Source organism: Apium graveolens, chromosome 10 (genome assembly GCF_009905375.1).
Source record: "Apium graveolens cultivar Ventura chromosome 10, ASM990537v1, whole genome shotgun sequence".
In the NCBI taxonomy this organism is placed as follows: Eukaryota; Viridiplantae; Streptophyta; class Magnoliopsida; order Apiales; family Apiaceae; genus Apium; species Apium graveolens.
The window spans coordinates 217,569,212-217,593,394 of NC_133656.1; the positions used below are offsets into that span (position 1 = coordinate 217,569,212).

Genomic DNA, 24,183 nt, shown 5'->3' on the forward strand with positions numbered 1-24,183 from the left:
AAGTGGACGGTTGAGCTCGGCCAATTCGAGGTGGATTATAAGCCAAGGACTGTGATCAAAGGCCAAGCCCTGGCCGATTTTGTGCTAGAATTTCCCCCACATCAAGAAGTGGAGCCGGGAGCCCTTGTTGTTATACCTAGCACAGAAGAAGTTGGACTGGAGAGACAAAATAGTGCCCCATGGTGGAGCCTATATGTGGATGGTGCCTCTAACGGTGATGGAGCAGGAGCTGGAATCGAGCTAATCAGCCCAGAGGCTCACAAAATCAGACGTGCGACCCATCTGGCCTTTCATGCAACCAACAATGATGCTGAGTATGAGGCCCTGATCAACGGTCTCAAGCTAGCTTTGGAAATGAAGGTCGAGAATTTGAATGTGTTTAGTGACTCCATGATTGTGGTCTATCAGATAAATGGGGGGTATCAAGCTAAGGGGCTGAGAACAGAGCTTTACCTGAAGTGCGCACAGAGGATAATCGCAAGATTCAACGAGGTGAGGCTGGAACTAATCCCGCGTGGGCAGAATGAAGGCGCGGACGAGCTAGCTAAGCTCGGCTCACGCCGCGAGAGCACTTTACTAGGGACCGTGCCCCTTGATATACAGAGGCAACCTAGTGTGCCCGAGCACGAGGTGGGCAGCCTCAGTAATGAGCTCGGCCCCACGTGGATGACATCTATTCTAGCATACATAAGAGAAGGTTCACTTCCGGATGAAAAGAATGAGGCAAGGAGGATAAAATACAAAGCAGCCCGCTATGTGATATACGACAAGATTCTATACAGAAGAGGGTTCAGTGTTCCTCTTCTCAAATGCATACATGGGGAGGAATGCAACTACATCCTAAGAGAAGTACATGAGGGCATTTGTGGCAATCACTCGGGGGGTAGCTCTCTAGCTCAGAAAATCCTCCGTCAAGGCTACTACTGGCCAACGCTGAAAAAAGACGCCTTTGAATTCTCCCGAGCTTGTGATAAGTGTCAGCGATATGCCAATTATTACAACAACCCCGTGGCCTCTCTCACATCCCTCATGAGCCCCTGGCCCTTCTCCATGTGGGGAATTGATCTGATTGGGGAACTCTCGAAGGCCAGGGGAGGCGTCAAGTATGCGGTAGTTGCGGTAGACTATTTTACTAAGTGGGCAGAGGCCGAGCCCCTAGCCACTATCACAGCGAGAAAGCTCAGGGAGTTTGTATACAGGGCTATTGTATATCGCTATGGCATCCCTTACAAGCTGATATCTGATAATGGGAAACAATTTGATAGCAAGGAGATGCGAGAGTTTTGTGAGCAGCTGGGGATTCAGAAGAGCTTTAGCGCAGTCTGCCACCCCCACAGTAACGGGCAGACAGAGGCTGTTAATAAAATTATTAAGCATACCTTAAAGGCAAAGCTTGAAGAGAAGAAAGGAGCATGACCAGAAGAACTCGCCCAGGTCCTATGGTCTTACAACACTACACCCCGAACCACAACTGGAGAGACCCCTTTCTCTCTGGTGTATGGGTGTGAAGCTATGGTGCCCGTTGAAGTGGGAGCAGGATCTTTTCGAAGGGACAACTATGACTCAGAGGTAAACGAGGTCAATCATCGGCTCTATTTGGATATGATCGAAGAAACTCGAGAAGAGGCTCAGATCAGGATAGCGACATATCAGCAGAGGACAGCTAGGCATTACAACAGTAAGGTTCGAGCCCGAACTTTCAAGGTGGGAGATTTGGTTCTGCGCCGGGTCATGCCAAATACCAAGGTGGTGAGTCACGGAGTCTTGGGAGCGAATTGGGAAGGCCCTTACAAGATAAAATCGGTGCTCTGGGAGGGAACCTACCACCTCAATGATATGCAAGACAAGTTGATCCCAAGAGCCTGGAACGCGGAACACCTTCGCAAGTATTATCAGTAATATTATTCTTTTCGGACTTAGTATTATCTTCAAATATTCCTAAGTCTCGGGGGGTAGTGCCATATAGGTGCCTCCCTGAGACCACAAGCATGTATTCCTTTCACTTCCCATTATCTATGAATAAACGATTGATTTTTATTTGTGCACTTGATATTTTAACTTCTGTTAATAGATTAAATACCCAGCAGGGGACCCCATTCTTGGGAACCCATGCGAGGACAGAACAGTTGTTTTATTAACATGTTAAATCAAGCTGGGCCCCGACCCGCTTGATGCCAAGAACATGAAACGAGCCGGGCCACGGCCCGCTTAGACAAATACGAACACATAGTAGATAAAAGATGTGGATAGAGATATAGGCCCGCGATGCGAGCTCATACCCTGGCCCTCAAAACCATAAATGCGACCCAGGGGGCCCAGCCCTCCATCAAACATACTCAAAGTCGCATGATGCGAGGAGAAGACACATGCGAGCTCCTAGTGCGAGCACACCTACAACACCTGCGAGTTGATGCGGGCTTGTTCCACTTGGCATCCTCTTTCAATGGTTGTTTGATTGAACAAATGACACGAGCTGAATAAATTGGGCTCGCAGTTAAGGGGTAACGTTCGCCATAAGCGGCCAGAGTTATGATTACTTTTGGTCAGTAGAAGCATGGTAAGAAAACACAAAAAAAAACCCAGCTAGCACCGTAAAGACATACGCGGGCACAAAAAACTTAGACATTTTATACAAACAAAAGTTAAATAAGTTATGCCCCGAGGCAGAATATTTCAAATACAAGCGCGAGGCGAGAGGGGTGCCCGCTTACCCAGTCAAAAGTCTAGTTCTAATTAAAATTACATTAAGGGTTATCAGCCTCTGCTCCCTCACGATTTTCACCAGCGACCTGGGCCTTCTCGGCCGCGAGCCGAGCCTCATCAGCAATTTGGGCATCCCTCTCCATCTCCAGCTTCAACTTGTCAGCATGCCTCGCTGTGCTCGCACCCAGAGCCGCCCAATCGAAGTCAGGAACCTTCTTCATAAAGACTTTCATAAAATTCCTGGCCCCCAGGTTCCTAGCATCAGCGAGGGCGGCCTCACGGCCCTCGGTCAGGGCAGAGACTGATCCCTCCAGCTCGAGCACCCGCTCCTCGAGGGCATCCTTCTCCTTCTTACATGCCTCAGCAGCCAGGTCATGAGCCTCCTTCTGCTCCCTTAGAGCCTTGTCGTGAGCAGCGTTCAGGTTAACTATCTTCTGATTATAGTTGTTCACCAGCGTAACTTTCTCTTGCCCGTGCTCAGCGACCTTACTCTGAAGGGACTTGACTTTAGCCTCGAGCTTTGTGTTGGTCTGGCTGAGGGCTCGCAGCTCTCGAGCCTTAGATAACTGACGATAGTATACTTCGGCCGCGGCTCGGGAGAGTGCATCCTGGTTAACCTCGAGAGCAGAAGAAGACCAATCCTTTAAATCCTGCTCGCTGATGTGACCTTGAGCGAGCCGGCCGAATGTGGTCGCAACCATATTGGCAGAAGAAGAAGAGGGAAGAGGAGCATCAGAGGGAGCAGCTTTCTTTGGCTCAGGCTCGCCAGTTTTTCCTTCTTTACCTCTATGCCTCTTTAGTCAAGGAGAGGGCCCTGAATCCTTGAGATGCTCGGAGAGAGTAGTCATGCGGGCCGGAGGATTGGCCTGAGAGCGAGCCCTTGTGCTCGCAGCTGCGGTCTGAACTGGGCCCGAGGCCGCAGCCTGCTCAGCCTCTTCCATGAAGGGGATAGGGGAGATGGCCATTTCTGAAAAAGAAAACAACAAAGCAATAGATTAGTCACAACAAGATGCAAAGGAAAGAAGTAATGCGAGCAGGTGAAAAATACGGAGAATTAAAGTGCGATGTGAAGCGAGATGCATGCAGGAAAAGTGAGCACGCGAGCACACGAGCTCGCGCATGCGAGCAGCCAGGCCCGGACGTGCGGGCCCGATATTCTTACCCTTTCTGGATCTCTTCCTAGATTTCTTCTGAGGAGTCAGCCTCACTCCTTCCTTCAAAAACCCACATGCGACCAGATTGGAGGTCGTTATGAGTTTTCGGATGTCCCGGTCCGCCTTAGGAAGGTTTAGAAGACTGTCCGCGTTTATCTTTTCCTGTCCCACAAGGACAGTGCGAGGCGGGGTGGCTGGAGATAAAAGAAATTTTTGTTAAAAGGAAAGAGCTATGGTAGAAGAGACGAGAGCGGGCAGGAAAAAACTTACATGGATTATAATAAAAATGAGTCTGGACTCGAGGCACCTCGTGGATATAGAAGTAAGGACTCTTCCACTTCCCTGAGTTGCTCGGCCCGTTGTGGATGAGGTTCTTCTTGTTGAAGCACGGCCAGACAGAGAAGTAGAAATACCCAAAGTCGTTAGGAGAATGCTTCAAATGGAGGAAGTAACCCAGCTGCCTCGCAGTTAGAGAAGGGTACCCGCATTTGTGGTACATGATGTACAGTGCGAGGGCGGCCCGGTATCCGTTTGGATTGATCTGAAGGGGTGCGAGCTGGAAGTACTCGCAAACATCTTTGATGAAGGGATGAAGAGGAGAGGAGATTTCCAGCCTTAATAGGAAAGTGGACAAGACCATGCGAGGCACCCTGCCTCCATTCTCCAAGTGATTGAATCTATAGCATCTCATATGAGGTAGGGGCAAGACAATATGGCCCTCGAGCTGAAACTGCTCAATGTGCTCGGCCAGATATTTCTGAGTCAGCGAGGTAGGCAGGTCGCGGCAAGCGAGCACCTTAACCTCCTCGTTTGCAGTTGAGCTCTCCTCCCCATCAGGAATGATCTGCCTTTTGAAAACAATCTCACCCTCGAGCTCGGGCTGGGCAGGAGGCACATAAGGCTCAGGAGAGGCCGCGGGGGCATAATTATAGTTACAAATCTTGTACTGACTTGTAACATCTGCCACCTCCTCGCTCTGAGGAGAGTCATAGGACCAATGTGAGCCGTCCTCTTCACCCTCGAGTCCCAGGATGGGATATTCAGCAGCTACGGGCTCTTTTCCTTTCTTCTTGGTGTCATAGTATGCACTCCCCAGGTCGCTGTCAGTTGATTCTGAGTCAAGGTGAATGGGGTCGAGGTGATTAGCTGCTGCTTGCCTCAGACGGGCTGCCCTCTCTTCAGCCATTTCTCTTAAAATCTCCTCGGCTCGGTCTTTATCCAAGGGAGCAGGCTCGCGGTTTAGCAGCTCTTCTACCCCAAGGGAGGCTGGAATATGAGAGAGGTCCACGGGCCTATTTCTCCAATCATATATATTTTTCTCCCTGGTAAAATCCTCAGGGTTCGGGTCGAGGTGAATATCAAGCGAGCCGGATCCAGCTGCTCGCATCGAGTTCTCAACTCTGGCAATGTTCAAAGCCCCTTGAGGGGTGATAGCTGAGCCGGGAAAGATAGGTTGGCTAAGACGACCAGAAAGAGAGGTCAGCTCGCGTTGGAAGTCCTTGGAGCCTCGCTGCTCAGGAGGGTATTGGTTTAATGGAGATGGAGTAGCTGAAGAGCAAGCCGGGCTAGCAGAGGTGCGAGCCGGGCTCGAGGAAGAGCGAGATGATCCATAGGAGCGGGCTGAAGACGCACTCGACATCTGTAAAAGATGGTGAAAATTAGTGTGTGGCCCTAAAAAGAAAACAAAAAACAAGTATGGGATCGCACCTAAGTGTCCTCACATCTCACACGGGATCGCACCTAAGTATCTAAACGAGTGAAAGGGCTCGCATCGCGCGTTGTGGCTGTGTGTGAACTCGCATCGAACAGGTGGTGTGTGCTCGCATGGTGTGCGTGAATAAAGCATGAATAAAAAACGAGCTCAAATCGAAGAGTACCTGTGGGAGAGGTGTATGAAGATCCTAATGAATCTGGTCCCGGAGAATATCGCCGCCGGTAGACGGTTCTTGTTGAAATGATAATCTTCGCCGTGGTAGATCCTTGAGCAAATTGAGCAGCAATTCAGGAAGTGTTTTTGGAAATGTGAGAAATGAATTGAAATCTCACATATTTATAGGAGATAGGAGAGAGAAAGGAAGAGGCGACACGTGTCGCCATCTCATAAGACGACACGAATCCCCACGCCAGCTGTCCAACGGCTGTCAAAATGAATTCAAAGATGAAAGGCATGCGAGGCGAGACACGCGAGGCGGCTTGGTGCGGCCTGGTGGGCTCACACTTGCGAGGCCATAAAAAGATTAGAAAATACCTAGCCTCAAGATGCGACCAGAAATTTTGGGGGGTAGTTGTTATGCCCGCTTTCGGTCATGGGCCCTAAACAGGTCCCTGTGGGTGCACTAAATAGCTGGACTCTCGTGTGTGGGCTAGAACCATGGATTTATATGACTTGGGCCAGCACATGCGGGCTGGGCTTGTAACATGCGAGTTGGGTTCACATGCGAGCTGGGCTCATGACATGAGAGCTGGGCTCATGACATGAGAGCTGGGCTCAAACATGCGAGCTGGGCTCAAGTGAGGACATGCGAGCTGGGCTCACACATGTAAGGTGAGCTCACATTTGTCATTTGGGCTCTCATATGCGAGCTGAGCTCGGTTGTGCCCACGCGAGGTGGGCTCAGGTGCCTTCATGCGAGGTGGGCTTAGCTGCCCACACGCGGGCTGAGCTCATGAGCCCACATCTTATAGAAACAGAGGTAACATTATGTTTATTATTTGAAGGCGGTGCGGGCCGAGGTGACCAGGCCGGGCACAAAAGCTGCATTCTCCTAATGATCAATTTCATTAGTTTTCATGTAGTTGGCTCAGTAATGTGGCCATCCATCATCACTATGTTGGCTTCAAGCATCAAAATTTGTTTAGAGTACGGGATATTCTGCCTAGCTCTCGGAAAGAACTTAGGCCTCTTATATGAGTATATTCTAAATGTGTACTTTTACCCATATTTCTGATGGATCTATCCATACCCATTTTACACTATTTTTACATATTAAACATGGACTATGTATATTTGACATGGATTTTGGATATATCCACTTCTATTCTAGGTTGATCCATTTAAACAATTATATTACAGTTATGGTTTTTTAATCTGGACTATCCATATTAGGAGCGATCCTATTTCAAATGAGTGAGCATAACAGCATTACGTGATTGTAGGAACATTTTGTTAACTTCCCCATTATCAGTGATTGTAGCAACCAATGGTTACTAGTAAAATCAAATCTATTATTCACATTGCATCACTCGATTTTGAATTTCAAATATCAATTTTAACATTTTCACTACATATTATTGATTTTAAAGGAAATTGGGACGAGCATTTACCATTGGTAGAATTTGCTTACAACAACAGTTATCATGCCAGTATTGGGATGCCACCCTATAAAGCTCTTTATGAACGTAAATGTCGATCTCCCGTATATTGGGATGAAGTAGGAGAACGCAAAATACTTGGGCCTGAATTGGTGCAACATACAAAGGAGTTGTTGAAGTTATTCAGAAGAGATTAATAGTAGCACAAGACCGTCAAAGGAAGTACGTAGACCAATCAAGGAAAGATATGGAATTCGAAGACGGAAATCTGGTATTGCTAAAAGTATCACCGTGGAAGGGATTGACAAGATTTGGGAAGATAGGAAAACTGAGCCCTAGATATGTCGGACCTTTTGAGATTCTAAAGCGTGTTGGAAAAGTAGCTTACGAGTTGGCGTTACCCCCGCACATGGAGCACATTCACAATTTTTTTCACGTATCGATGCTTAAGAAGTATAATCCAGACTCCAGGCATGTAATCGAATACGAGCCGATAGAACTTCAAGCATATTTATCATATGTAGAGAGTCTGATAGAGATTCTAGAAGAAAGATAGAAAGTATTATGAAATAAAGTAGTAAAGTTAGTAAGAGTATTGTGGAGAAACCCAAAGGTTGAAGAATTAACTTGGGAGTTAAAAAATGATATGAGAGAAAAGTACCCTCATTTATTTTCTTAGGAAATTCTGAGGACAAAATCCTTTTAAGGGGGGAAGGATGTAATATCTGGGATATATCGTGTAATTATTTTTGCTAATAAATAAATATTATGTATGTTCAGTATTTATTCTGTAAATTATGTGTTAAGTGGTATGCGTGTTTGGATGTTTAAAATTGATATAATTTGAGTATTTTAATTTTTATATGTCCAAAATAAAATATAAATAATTATCATATCTTCCTATTTATTTTTATGTTGATTTGTGATTTTATAGGAAATTTATGAATCTAATACATTCTTTTTCCTATTATTTATAAACTATTTTATATAATCGGTAACTAGCCGACTTCACCCGTTTTTACGTTTTTATAACCCGAAACTCTTCCGAGAACTCCTTCCTAACCTAATTGCAATATTCCGAGCATTTTCCATGTTTTGACTTTTTCAATCCGGCATATGGTTTGTCCTATGCGGGTCCCGGCGTAATATTTTCGATACAAAATTCATTTCGGTAAATCAATAAAACTCGTATTTTTGATAAACGGGATCTTTTTATTAAACTATTATAATTATCACCTCGTAATATGTGTAACCGGGCGCTGAGACCAAGACCGCAGTACAAATTATACAGATTTGGATAATTATCCCAAAAACAGTACAGTTTGGATCTGTTTTTCTAAATAAACGTAACATTTTATATCCGGAATGATCCAACGGGATACTATTTTTCCGTAAATATAAATAGCCCCTACCGTAATTATTTCCGTACCGAAAATCATTTACAAACCAGTAAAATCTTTATAAAATAGAGAAAATACTATATTTATATTTCGTTCTTCGTATTCCAACTCAAATTCGGAGGTGTTATCGATATCAGATTTTGGCGTGCATATACTTAAAACGAAGCAATTAATTTGTACTTTCAGAACCATCCATCAGAATAACTGTAGAATCAAAGGTTATTTTCCTATAAACTAATTTATATTTTAATTTCTTGGAATTAAAATTTGGGTTTTGAGTTCGAGCAACTGTTTATATGATTTGATGATTTCATGTTATAACTCTTCTTTTCCTGATGATTTTGGTATATCATATGATCAATTTGGAGTTCAATAACATGTTTAAATTAGGGTTTGATTCTCGAATTTTATAATTAGGGTTTATACTCGTTTGAAAGTTCTTGATTTAATTTGGGGGTTTCTTATATAGGGATTTGTAGACGTTCTAGAGGGGTGGGTTTTGTTCCACTTGAAATTTGCAATCGATTCATATATAGCTTGCTAATCGACGTTGCTCGTAGTGACCATGGTTTTGATTTGAAAGTTCGTCGGTGTTCTTGGGAGTTTTGGTCGGATTTCTATTGCCAGATATTGTTTGGTTCGATTGTTGCTTGATTTGAACTCTGGGATTGATTTGGAATGAAAACCCCGTCTGAATCATGCGAAACCATGTTGTTTTTGCTCAGATCGGGGCTCGCCGGAGTTGTTTTCCGGTCGCCGGATTCTTGGTTCATGAAGAACCCGTTTCTGTTCTTGGCGACCCGAAATCTAACCCGATTTGACCCGGTTTTGATCCAAATTTTTGTAAAACCAATTCCTAATTCCTGTTTTTACCGTTTAGTCCCCCATGGTTTTCAAACTTTGCAAAAAACTTCATTTCTATTTCAGAAACTTTTAAAAATCAGATTTCTTTTATAAATTCATTTCCAAAATTGATTTTTATTTTCTAAAATTCCAAAAATCATTTATTTTAATTTCAATTTTTTTTAATTCAAAAATATATATAAATTACTTAATTAATTAATTTTAATTAATAATTAACTGATTAATTGATCAAGTAATTTAAAATCTCCTCGGCTCGGTCTTTATCCAAGGGAGCAGGCTCGCGGTTTAGCAGCTCTTCTACCCCAAGGGAGGCTGGAATATGAGAGAGGTCCACGGGCCTATTTCTCCAATCATATATATTTTTCTCCCTGGTAAAATCCTCAGGGTTCGGGTCGAGGTGAATATCAAGCGAGCCGGATCCAGCTGCTCGCATCGAGTTCTCAACTCTGGCAATGTTCAAAGCCCCTTGAGGGGTGATAGCTGAGCCGGGAAAGATAGGTTGGCTAAGACGACCAGAAAGAGAGGTCAGCTCGCGTTGGAAGTCCTTGGAGCCTCGCTGCTCAGGAGGGTATTGGTTTAATGGAGATGGAGTAGCTGAAGAGCAAGCCGGGCTAGCAGAGGTGCGAGCCGGGCTCGAGGAAGAGCGAGATGATCCATAGGAGCGGGCTGAAGACGCACTCGACATCTGTAAAAGATGGTGAAAATTAGTGTGTGGCCCTAAAAAGAAAACAAAAAACAAGTATGGGATCGCACCTAAGTGTCCTCACATCTCACACGGGATCGCACCTAAGTATCTAAACGAGTGAAAGGGCTCGCATCGCGCGTTGTGGCTGTGTGTGAACTCGCATCGAACAGGTGGTGTGTGCTCGCATGGTGTGCGTGAATAAAGCATGAATAAAAAACGAGCTCAAATCGAAGAGTACCTGTGGGAGAGGTGTATGAAGATCCTAATGAATCTGGTCCCGGAGAATATCGCCGCCGGTAGACGGTTCTTGTTGAAATGATAATCTTCGCCGTGGTAGATCCTTGAGCAAATTGAGCAGCAATTCAGGAAGTGTTTTTGGAAATGTGAGAAATGAATTGAAATCTCACATATTTATAGGAGATAGGAGAGAGAAAGGAAGAGGCGACACGTGTCGCCATCTCATAAGACGACACGAATCCCCACGCCAGCTGTCCAACGGCTGTCAAAATGAATTCAAAGATGAAAGGCATGCGAGGCGAGACACGCGAGGCGGCTTGGTGCGGCCTGGTGGGCTCACACTTGCGAGGCCATAAAAAGATTAGAAAATACCTAGCCTCAAGATGCGACCAGAAATTTTGGGGGGTAGTTGTTATGCCCGCTTTCGGCCATGGGCCCTAAACAGGTCCCTGTGGGTGCACTAAATAGCTGGACTCTCGTGTGTGGGCTAGAACCATGGATTTATATGACTTGGGCCAGCACATGCGGGCTGGGCTTGTAACATGCGAGTTGGGTTCACATGCGAGCTGGGCTCATGACATGAGAGCTGGGCTCATGACATGAGAGCTGGGCTCAAACATGCGAGCTGGGCTCAAGTGAGGACATGCGAGCTGGGCTCACACATGTAAGGTGAGCTCACATTTGTCATTTGGGCTCTCATATGCGAGCTGAGCTCGGTTGTGCCCACGCGAGGTGGGCTCAGGTGCCTTCATGCGAGGTGGGCTTAGCTGCCCACACGCGGGCTGAGCTCATGAGCCCACATCTTATAGAAACAGAGGTAACATTATGTTTATTATTTGAAGGCGGTGCGGGCCGAGGTGACCAGGCCGGGCCGCATCGAAAGACTTTGTGTGCAACATGGAAAGTGACTCATAGATGACTGAGTTGCTCGTAGATTTCGGGGTCAACACGGGTTATTCCTACAATTACGGGAAGAAATGCGGAGATGCCGCGAAATTGTAGGAAGCATGTGGAGCCGGTCGAGATTTACGTGACTAATTGGCTGAAGGCCTGACTTTATCGTGGGCTTGGGCTGCACGGGCTGAAGAGTCCTAACCCTAGCCTACGTGACTTGTTCCCCAAGAACTACGTGAGGCTTGATCCCTATAAATAGGGTACGTAGGCACTTGTATGAGACATGGGTCGATACTTGACAGAGAATAACAAACCCTATTCTTTCTTAAGGAGTCCACATACAAGCTCAGCCACCACCAAACAACCTTCCTCCGCCCTCAAACACCGTCCTTGATCTTTGTTCCGCCCATTAACCTCCACAACATTGTTATACGAAATTCTCCCTATAACAGAAGTGAAACAGTCTCAAGTTTGTTCATCCCTAATGCGAAAAAAAGGAACGAAAGGTTAATCAGGGATAGTTTTCTCCAGAATGATGCAAAGGCAATATAGTTGTACACATCCTACAACGGGATACATTGGACAAAGTGACTTATACGGGCTCAAATAATGGTGTTTATAGTGCGAAATTTGGGTATCATTAGTGGCATAATCTGAAGTTTGGTAGTACTACAATAAATCAACTTGCTAGTTGGAAGATATTATGGCATCTTAAATTACCTCCCAAAGTGAAGGTCTTCACTTGGAGATTTTGTCGTAATGTGATCATAACTAGAGGGAGACTCCGTTTTTGAGGGAAAACAGTTCATATTACCTGCCCAATGTGCTCCACTAACATTGAACACATATCTCATCTTTTCTTTGACTGTGTTTTACTGCAGGGTGCTGGAACTATGTCAATATGTGGTTTGACTGGAGTATAATAGAACATGCTCATGAATGGCTTCTCACCAAGATAAATGCTGAGTCTGCTGAGATTATTGCAAAGATCTGTGCTATTTTATGGGGAATGTGGTTTTGGAGAAACAAACGATTATGGGAAGGGAAGGTTGTTACTCCTGCATATGCAATGGAAAGTAGTCTCAAAATGTATTCAGAATGGCTCAATACGAAGCAAGAACAGTGAGTTCCTCCCTCTCAAACAAGTACAAAGGAAAGAAAAATGGAGAGTAAACGGCAACCCCCGAAAACAGGGATCTTTAAAGTCAACGTAGACGCTTCTGTGTTTCCAGATGCTCGAACTTTTTCAGTGGGCATGGTTATGAGAGACCACCAAGGCAGGTTTGTTGAAGTCAAGGTCGTTTGACTACCTATGGTTGATACTACTTTTGAAGCAGAGGTTATAGGACTCAGAAAGACGCTAACATGGATCAAACGACACCATTCTCAGGATGTTAAGACATTGGTGGAAACAGACTCGCTGCTTGCTGTCAATGCTATTACAGGCGGCATAGAAATTTTTTTGGAAGTAGGTGAACTAGTCGAGTGCTGTAAACAGGAATTGCGGAGTATGTCAGCAGTTTCTATTGGTTTTATTCGGAAGAATGCTAACAGGGTAGCTAATGAAGTAGTTAAACTCCCTTGTTTAGTTAATTCCCATTTTGTTTCACATCTCATCCTATGTGTTTGTTGGAGGCCCTTCATTTTTATCGTTTAAATTGAATCAATTGGCCCTTTGATTTTAAAAAAACAATGATCCATATTCTCATTCCTTACTATTATTATATCAATAAATTTGAAAATATATGGACAAAATGTGAGAAGGAAGAGAGAGGGAAATGAATTTTTTTATTAATAAAAGTGATACAAAGGGTACTAGTATTTCTTTAAAAATAAAGAATGAAGATCATGTATTAGTGATTTAGAGAACCATGAAGACACTATTGAAGTGTCATTTTAAGCCAAATTCCTTATAATTGGTTTTAAGAGTCAATTTAAGAAAGTTGTTAGACTTGCTCTAAGATCAAATCAAATAGAATACTTATCCAAGTTCTTAAGTCAAAATTTAAGTAAAGAGAACAAAAAGTATGCTCCAACAGTGATTTCTTAAATCACTAAAATCATTCATTCACTTTTTATTTTTAATAACACCATCTATTTAAGATCCTCTAACCATCTTTTTATAATATATTACGGAACCACTATCTCTTTCCATTTTCTTACATCATATTTTAATTGATCCAATACACTTTTAATAATAAAATACTATACAAGGAACAAGTTTAAGTAGTATTGTTGGAGATAAACATATTACCTCATGTATTAACTTACTAAAAGCTAATTTTTCAAGAATTGAGTTAGGATAGTGTTGAACTTGATCTAAGCTTCACAAAAAATAAGGACAGCATACATCTTCTTCCGATGATAATATTCCCTACATACTAGCATCATCAGATCACTCCACTCATCATCAGAAAAGGAAAATATCTGATATTGGCACAAGTGATCTTACCTCAACAGCTCACTTACTATAATAAGGAAGCCAGTTAGATATCTAAGCCTCGAGCACAGAGAATAGCTCAGGGCTCCTTCCTGGTTGGATGAAATCTTCGTTGAAAACAACAGGAGATACTAATGCTGTTGATGCTTTCTCCAGTGGTGGCTCCCAGGAAAACATGATAGGAGACACTTTAGCAACGGTTCTTCTACGTGATTATCGCCATAACACAGAGCAACCACAAGGTGAAGAATCAATGTGTAATGAAGTGTTCGAATCCATATTATCATTTGATAAATTAGACGCCACCATTGGCAAATGGGATCCCAAGAACCATTCTTCTCACAAATGTTCAGATGATAATGCCAACATTAAATTGCATGTTTGGCAGCTGGTGCCAGGTTGAATGATAGACATTTATTTGAAGTTAAAAGTTCATTTTGGCAGCTTATATAGGCATCTGGAACTGAAAGCTCGGTTTTTGTTTAAAACTTGGTCGCTTTATAATTCTGATTCCATACTTTTAATACTTGAACTTGTCAGCTTGACTTTTCATAACTGTTATAAGATTGTTTAGACATTTGGAGCTGTTTGTTTTCCCTTAAAAATATATTATAAATTGAAAAATAAATACATTTTTCAACTTAAGTATAAAATATAAGCCAAACACCCCATTGAAATATTGAACATTGATAAAGGATGACAAGCTGATGCATGTTATTTCATTGTTATGTATGTAGAGTAATGGGAGTATTATCATAATATTGGAGCCTTTATCACCGTTTCCCTCGTGCTTATGTCGGTTAGACTTGGTTAACTAAATCGAAACAAATCCACTAAGTTGGTATTATAGGTTAACCAAATCCGAACAAATCTATCAAGTTGGTTCAATTCCAGGTTAACCCAAATCAAACGCATATTCCTACTTATTAGACTTAGATACCAATGCTGCATTTCTCCCAAAAAACTCATTACTAATCAAAAGAATTCCTCAACATCTAAACCAATTTTCTCGTGTCAATATTCCTTCTTTATCATCTTACAAATGAACCCATAAGCACTGCACTCAATTTAATTTTCCAGGATTGCACTTTGTAAATGGATCATACATATGCAGAACCGGAAACTGATAGCAATGCAGTACTTACTACTACACTTCTACTTACTACTCTCTTGGAAACAAAAAATGACAAGTAGGTATTAAGAGAGTAGAATTATACATGTAACAGGTTCTTCTGTCTCAAGCATGATTAGAACTTTGATTTGTCTCCTCCCCAGATTTCACGTAAAAGCGATTGAGACGTTCCGACGCTTTTTGCACCTGCAGAAATTGAAATTTAAAACCAACCTTGTCAATGTATAAGCACAATAAGCCTCCGACAGAACTATATTAACCTTGTCATTCTGAGACCGAAACTTAACAACGAAGTAGCTCCTTTTCAAATTCAAGTTCTTAAACACTTACTTGTACATCCCAATCTGTTCTCCATGTTAATACGCACAGTGTGGTAGACTGACATACAATCCCACATATCATTCCAATCCATATGCCCTGGATTGATATAAACAAGCATATATAACTAAGGGAGGAGATATAAGAAATATAAGAGGCATTCTTATTTTAATTTGCCGTTTTCATAGTTGAACACTGGAATGCTTCTGCCAGGGTTAAATGGAAACAAACCATGTAATTTAAGTAGGCTGCCTCCGTACCATATTCAAAAGTCAATGCAATATAAGGAAATAGAAATAAGTGTGTATATATATATATATTTATATATATATGGCAAATTATCCACATCCTACATTCACTCCGATTAAGTTGGCAACTTGAGCTAAAACCCACGGTAAATGGTTTTGCTTGACATTATTTCATGTAGTAGTATTTACTAAACACTTGTAAGAACATCTTCAATATATAACACTAAAATAGTGTAACTTTAACACTATTTTAGTGTCAAATTATACTATTTATAAAATCACTTCCAACTCATTTACACTGCATCTTACACTAAATGTCTAAAGAAGGATATGATATTCTTACTTTTCCAAAATCAAGTACGGTAGCTTATTTGGATATATTAGGATATAAATGGAATATGATGGGAATAAATCTGTTTTTGCTAATAAAGGCAAGGGCATAGTAAGAATTAGGAATTACACCAAATTTGGTGTAAAAATTACACCAAATGTACTTTTGACACCAAATTTGGTGTCACACTATTTATTTGGTCTAATTTTGACACTATTATAGTGTTCGGTTGGAGTAGGTTTTACGCCAAAACTTAAACTGGTATAGTGTTATAGTGTTTGGTTAGAGTTGCTCTAACAACTAACAGTATTCGTTTTCATTTTTGTAGCTAACTTTTGTATGGAACAAGGATGAAGGAACATATAAATAAAAAAAACATTGTACCTTAACTTGAAGACCAACAACATATCCCAGGAAAATTCCAACCGGAATGCCAATCAAATAGTAGCAAACTAAATTCACAATTGCAACGGTACCCTGCAAACCGGCCCCAACTGCCACCCCTGCAAAAATTTAAAAACAATAACAATAGTCAGTGTTTTATTTTTCTATAATGTACTTAAACTGTCAAGGCATTGGCAATGTAAAATTCTGAAGAAAATGACTTGCCTGAGAGAACTGGGTATATACTATTCAAAAACACCGAGACACCGAGGAGTACTGAAAGATCTGACACGGTGTCCGCTACTTCCTTGTCATTTGTAAAGAAATATGCGAGTTCTTTATGGTAAACGAAGCATAGACTAGAGAAGACTACACCTATTAGCAATGAGGTGGCCATCAAGACTTTGATAGAGAATCTCACTGCATTAGCATTCCCCTTGCCCAGTTCATTTGCAACCCTTACACTGTACAAATAACAGCCAGAGGTAGAAGTTACAAATAAAGGCTATGAGTTTACAAAATTATCAGCAGTACGCCTTTAATAAAGAGTGACATACCATGCAGCTCCTAGAAATCCAAGGCATATCATAAATTCCCATCCATTGATGTTGAGGCTGCAAAACTATGACAATTAGCAGCGGATTCTTTGGTGTAGAAAACATAAAGAGATTGAAAACTTGAAGAGAACTCTCACCAGATGGAGAATGCAGATATAGCAACCTCTGCATTATCCATATACCCTGCAATCAAGACTAGAACAGCATTGTACCATAACTCTAAGCTATATAGATAAAAAGAGAGAAAATATTTAGCGCATAAAGTATTAACAGTAAATGCAGGAGAATTTGTACTGGGAAACGTCTGATAATTTGAATCACAAACACAATGCACACCACATAATTTGTATCATCAAGAATATTGAGTGTGTGTGTGCGCGTGCTCTGCCTTGTAGACAAATTTATCATTAGAATTTCAGATAATACGGAAGGCAAAGCATGAGGAAAATAACTTAATTTGATCAAAAGGAATATTGAAAAGTAGAACACTTGCCAAACCATAAATCCAGATGACAATGAGAGCTTGACTACAGGGAGAATATCCAAGATGGCAGCTTTGGAGAATCCTTTCCATGAATGAGGGCACCAACCACCAAAGATATAAATAAACTCCCCAATTACCAAAAACCAAGATGATATAGATAGTGCACTCATCGCACCAGGAACTCCGAAACTGAAGTAAGAAACAAGGAGCCACGACAAAGGCACATGGAGAATGAATTGGAAAACTGAGATCCAAGCAATAAGCTTGTTCTTTAACTGTGCTTGAAGGTACATCTGAATAGTCAAACTAAAAACGAAGTTGTACACAAAGGGAATGAACCACAGTGATATATATCCTCCCCTTTTTGCTATAGATTCGTCCTGGCCAAGTAGCATGAATAATTGACTTCCAAATATGAATACCGGGAGCAAGATAGTCAAAGTAATCAAATCAACAATCCATGACCGTTGCAAGTAGATGCCCATCATATGGTATTGTCCTGCTCCAAATGCTTGCCCACAGAGGGTTTCAGTCGCACTTGACATTCCTAACTGCAAAAAGGAACAATTAAGATGATAGAATAATCAACTATCTTACAAAGACATTTAAAAAGTCTCAGCTTCCTGGTGCAGAGGTAACTGGAATAGTTTTTATTGATATGAACTCACCAGTATTCCATTTACAAATCGAACAGTGATGGTTTGCACAAGAGCATAGCCAGCAAGATCCAATGGACTTATATGGCCAACAAATGATTGTGTGACCACTATAGTTCCGAACGAACTCACTCTTGATATAATTCCAGGTAATGCAACCCTCCATATATTCTTGGTTTCTTGCCAAACCTTTGATTTCAAATCAATTTCTTTTTCTTCTTCTTGTACTTTTGGCACAATAAGCCTCTCGTGCAATCCATTATCCATACTTCTGCAGAGTGTGCCATTATGATCATCAGATGGGCACAAAACATGCTTCCTCGCAAAAAGAATTATAATTTGAAAAAATGCTGCAGCTTTTGCTGCTACTTTTTGCTATTTCACTATAAAATTTAGCAACTTTAAGTTGTGCCACATTCTTGAATTGATTAGAGACGGCTACTAAGAAAACAATAATATGTGGTAAAACTTGATAATCTACATCTATTTAACTTAAGTTCTCGTTAAACTGAGCAAAGCCGTTAGAAACTCTTAAAATTTACCAAAAGAAACTACTGCTACACTGTATTCGTCCTGTTGCTCATGCTGTGCGGGCAGCTAAAAAGAATGATATTAGCCCAAAAAGGGGGAAAAAACTACTACCGCAACTAAGAAACATTACTTTTTTTGGGAAAATCACAAAAACACCAGAAATTTATGTATTAAGATACCACATATCAGTACATCACTTCCTCAACCACTAAACACATGCAGGAAAATGAAGCAATGATACCATAATTGATCAGGCAATGCATTTAATTTATCGGTGCACAATATGCATATCTCCATGGATCCGGATCTTACATGCACAACTGCACATGCATATTCAACAAAAAGTTTTTTTCCTTTTACTAAGTAAAAGATAAAGTTACAATGACAGAAATACCAAAAGGATTTGGTGAAACTTATATCAACTACTTTAGTATTATAATATGGGAAAGCTTCTTTTTCTTTTAAATAAAAAGGTTGTGTGCTCCTATTGTTTTATGCAATATAATAGTACAATTCAAAGCTAAAAAACAAGCAAGACTTAATTTTTTTACAGAAAATGAAGTCATTACCAGTTATTGTATTGCAAAAAAAGAAGAGGAAACAAATAGCAATACCATAAAACATGATCTCAAGTTCAAAATATGACTACATGAGTCAAGAAGTGATAATGAAGAAACAAAAACTAGCAAATAACTAAAACTCATCAAGCATAGTAAATCAGAGTCTTGATCATCGGGTAGCCTTGCATAAGACGAGTATGAAGAGAAAGTAGATGTAATGAATGCATAATATACAATACCCACAACAAAATTCAAACTGGGATACAGATTTTTGCAAGAAAATATTAAAAAAACAGAGTCAAACATATGGGGACTGGAGAGAGAGAGAGAGGGGGGGGAGAGAGAGAGAGAGAGAGAGAGAGGGAGGGAGAGAGAGAGAGAGAGAGAGAGAGAGAGAGAGAGAGAGAGAGAGACTGACTTACTTACAATGAGGTTGAGCTTGAACTTGAGCTTAAGCTTGAGGCTTGAGCACAAGAAAGTTATAAGCAAGCAAAAATAAACAAATGGAAAAAGTAGAGTGTTAAAACTTGAAAGGCAGCAAGATCTACCACATGGTCCTGGTTATGTCCACGTTAGTAATATATACCTGTGTATGTATGTAAGGGTTTTGTGTATAGTTAGGTTGTTGCAATTTAATACAACAACGAGAGAAATGCGATAGCCACCATTCCCAGTCCCCCCAATACGAATGAGATATAGCCATAGGGGTGGTTAGGTGAATTCTACCGTTCTTCTCTTTGTTTGACAAGTAGCTGGCATCACACTTCTTTTCATAGGACCCAAATTTACAAGTATTCTATTTTATAGTATCTTTTTTAGTTTATATCAAATTGTACACCGAACTGCGTTAAAATGTAGATTTTCACGGTGACTCATTTAAACCACTAAAATACTAATATATATCATTTCATTAGATTTTAAAAAAAATTAACAGAAAACCTTAATTTTAAAAATTTGTAGTCGTATATTATTGTTGAACTGTCAGACACATGAAATTGAGATAAATAAGGAGAGTCTTAGTTGAAAGAAATGACATATTTTTTTCATGTCTCAGTTGAATTGTATTCAAATGAATACTGCAATTGCAGACCACCCAACTTTTATTTTACTCATGAAGATAACGATTATTTTATGATCAATTAAACAGATATACAGATGACAGAGAGGCACTAAAGTTTGCTAATAAACCATAATAATACACGGCAAATACAACACTTCTATTAACAAATTTATAAAAATCTAACGGAATGATATAAACCAGTATTTTAGTGTTTTAAATGAGTCGTCGTGAAAATTGAGTAGTTACTTGATATATTTTAATGAATTCGGTGGACAGTTTGATATAAAACCCGTATATTTTTGGATAGCTCATATCACTTTTTATTGGGTAATCAAAAGTTCAAAATTTTCAATTTCTGATTAAGGTTGTTCAATTGGATCATCCAACTTTAAAAAAGTTTTCAATCGAGTTATTTAACATCTTAAATATTTTATTTGAATTATTAAGCAAATTAAAAAAATTACAGCCGTTAAATTGCTTTGATTTTAGACACTTATACAAGGTACTTAAATGTAAATGAATGTCATTAAGTGTGGTCAAATCAGTTGCCACATCTCGTTTACCTTTAACAAGATCAGTGCCTAACCATAATTCTTAATCAAACTGTAACCCGACCCAATTGACTTAAACAAAAACTCACCCCGCTTCACCCCACTTCTAATTGTTATCCCTAATTTCATTTTACTCAAATCATTTTCATGCTTAATTTTATACCTTATTCATAGATACAAGCCTTAACTATAAAGATGGTGAGAAATCGATCGGAGATTGAGGTGCGTTTAATTCCTGAAAAGAAGAAGAATATTGAGAATGCAGATGAAGTCGATTTGGTTTGAGAAGATCAACGCCGAGTCCTAAATCGATATGATATGAGACTTATGTTCCGTTTATAATGTAAAATATTACTGGTGTGCACCAACAAATCATAATCATTTGGGGGCACGTGATAGGCTTGTTGTTTACCAAACTAGGATGGTCAGTAGGTTTCGGCTTATTGTTGGCTGAAAAAGGTTCGGAATTTTACCCGGGTTGTCACATGTGGTTTCAAAGGCGGCTCTCGAAAACTTGATACGTCAACTTGCCAAGGTGAGGACACGAAGGCTTCCGATATCATCCCATAATAGCTAGAGAGGAACAGTTGGGGGACACAAAATCTGATGGTATTATCACACAATGGACAGAGATCCGGAGGTGGGGGCATGAAGTCAGCCAATATTATCCCATAATGGCTAGAGAGGAGCAATTTGGTCATGTGGAGCATCTGTATAAGCATGATGAGGATGTTAGAATTTTAAGTGGCGGAGTTTGTAATACCCCGGTTCCTCATCGATAAGATATTAGACTTATGTTCAATTTTGGAATGCAAAATAGTACTACCATGTATACAAACAAATCATGATCTTTGAGGGCATGTGATGGCTATGTTTTTTATTCGAGTTGATTGTATTTGGGTCAGTAGGCTTCTGCTTATTTTCGTACTCAAAATTGGGACTTGACCCGGTTTTGAAAAAAACTCGTGATTTGACCTGGGTTATCACAGTGGAAAAGATGAAGATCATATCAACAAAAAATATCATAATATAACGGGGCCTCCGGAGCACAGTCACATTATGTACAGTTATCTTATCCAATTTGTTATTATTGCTTGTTATTTACTTTGTTCCATAATTGTTAGGACATGTTTGTTTAATGGTATTAAGCAGAGGATATGATTATAATCCTTTAAATTTTCCAATCCCGTGTTTGTTTTGTAAAAAATTAGTGAAGAGTTATCCAAGGATTAAAATCCTTTAAATTATCTTATCCCATGTATGTTTTGTTGGAGAAGAGGATATGACTATAATCTCATCTAATGCTTGGTGGGAGGAGCTATTATTTTATCCCCTCCTACAAGTCATTTTTTAAAAGATTATAATCCCCCTCATTGTTATCTCATATGAAACAAACATAGGATTGGAAAATTTAAAGGACTATATTACAATCTCAATTACTATCCCACAAAACAAACATAGGATAAAGTTTTAAAGTATTATATTCCAATTCTACACTTAATCCTTCCAAACAAACTTAGGACAGGATTATTTAATCCATAACACTAATTTTGATGGGATTAGTTATCCCCAGATTATTATTCCGGGATTAAAATTCCATTATTATCCCGGGATTAAAATTCCACGAAACAAACATGGCCTTAGAGTATATGTGAGGTTGTAAATTAGATTTTTTTATATTTATTTTCATTCAACGGGAAAAAATTGTACAATGTTATAATTATGTATGGGGTTATTTTGTTCATAATTATTTTTTCTCCTACGCAAGTAATGTGAGAAAGGTTTACGAAAATATTGATTTTGAAAACTTTTTTGTTAATAAATGAAAGACTGGTTTTGATATTGTTGTTGGGGAAATTGATTCACTATATTATAAAATTGTTAAGGGGGATACATTTAGTAAATTCTGAATCTAAGCCTATCTTAGTTGAATGGGTGAAGTAGTATTGTGTTATATGTGTATCATGTTAGTATTTTTGATGATAAATTTGACATAAAAAGGAATGAAGTAGATGATTATGCTTGTAATAATGGTGAGTTTGTTAAAACTAGGAAGGCTACTAGAGAGGGAAAAAAGAAGATGGATGGATATGAGAGACAAGCTAATTTATATAAAATAGGGGATCGGTATTGTGCATGTGTATCATGTTAGTGTTCTCAACGATGAATTTAATAAAGAAAGGATAAAGGATGGTTATGCATGTATAATTTCGTTGCATATGTCAAATCCTGGACTAAGAAGCATTTAGGCATTGAAAGCACCTCATATGTGATCACTCTCTCATTGATCAGTCGACCTCCAACAACTGTAATGGAAAATGTGAGAAAAAGTACGCTAATATTTTAGCCAAAGTTTTGACTATTAGATGTCTTTTGAGATGGTGCGAAAACTTTAAATTTTATGAGAAAAAGTACCCCAATATTTTAGCTAAAATTTTGACTATTAGATACCTTGTTGCTAATGGGAATTAAATCTGAGTATTCTCATTTACTAATATACTTTTAAACCACTATACTAAATTATCACTTGTGTTTATAATATGTGAGTATCATTTAATACTGAGACATTTAATTAAGTTTAAACATAATTGCTAGATTATTTGTGGAGTCAATTTTAGTAAATTAAATTTAAATACAAGTTCAATCATAATGCATTAACAAATCAGTACCTTCCTTATTACTAATTTCTACGTTTAAAAATATATTTTAAACATTTTTTACGTAAATTAAAATCTACAAATCCTTATTTATTTTTAAAATTAACCGAAAAAAGAATCACATATATGTGTATATATATGTGTGTATGTATGTGTGTTTCCGTGTGTTTGTGTGTGTGTCACGACTATAAGGGGTCGATGTACTTCAATTTAATTCGAAATCATAATTTGACCCATTTTTTTTAAAAAAAAAATACTTGAAATACTTTAGCCTAATTTGAATTTGGAATTCGACCCATTTTTAAAAAAAAAAATTCGTCATCTGCTATATGAACCGATTCACTATATAAGTTTAGTCAATTTAAAATACGAGTCTGTCGTGGGCATCTGATCAATAAGACAAATTATTTTTATAAGATCAATTAAAAAACTAATATGTATCAAATTTACTAATTTGAACAAAGATTGGTCATTCTACAAACTTGACATGCATGAAATTTGACACGAGTCGTCACAAAATCTATTGATCACCCAAACTTAGAATATGTGTGTTACCGTATATTTAACAATAATAACGAATGGTGTAAAAAATGCACAAAAAAATAGTACATATAATGGAGGAACATTACATTTAAGAACATTTTCCGTAAAACATATTTGTGTTGTGAATGAGATTAGCGAAATAATGAAAATCTGGATCAACCATAAATCAGAATATTCAAAACATCTATAGAAATTCTTTATTTAACCAAATTTTAGAATAAGTATATAAAAAAAAATTTTATGGAGTTCTTATTTTTTTTTATCAGATGATATAAGATAATCGTGCCTACTTGAATTTTGACATATAATATAAACGCGCAAGTTAAACTTTCAGTAGTGGAAAAAATGGAATTTAGCAAGGATAACATTCTTTTACATATATAAAATATGAAACTTAGATTCAAGATCGTTCGGAAGGGGAATGTTTTTAAGGGTGTTAGGGGTTTTCTCTTTCATTTTTTTTAAAAAAATCTAACGAGAAT

The 24,183-nt window shown here is 39.4% G+C and overlaps 1 protein-coding gene across 2 annotated transcripts; it reads right to left on the reverse strand.

The window, feature by feature from the left end:
• Nucleotides 1–14,683: 14,683 nt before the first annotated feature.
• LOC141689884 (protein DETOXIFICATION 24-like) lies at nt 14,684–19,581 on the reverse strand. 2 transcript variants are annotated; one of them, XM_074494389.1, is made up of 9 exons: nt 19,317–19,581; nt 17,812–18,070; nt 17,153–17,694; nt 16,797–16,883; nt 16,660–16,716; nt 16,328–16,566; nt 16,103–16,221; nt 15,152–15,238; nt 14,684–15,007 (listed from the first exon to the last, which is right to left on the reverse strand). In XM_074494389.1, exons 2-9 carry the CDS (start codon nt 18,064–18,066, stop codon nt 14,927–14,929), a joined length of 1,467 nt encoding a protein of 488 aa, XP_074350490.1. In that variant the 5' UTR covers nt 18,067–18,070; nt 19,317–19,581; the 3' UTR covers nt 14,684–14,926. The 2 variants fall into 2 exon arrangements, with proteins under 2 accessions (XP_074350490.1, XP_074350489.1); XM_074494388.1 differs by having other exon boundaries at nt 19,313–19,580.
• Nucleotides 19,582–24,183: the final 4,602 nt, after the last annotated feature.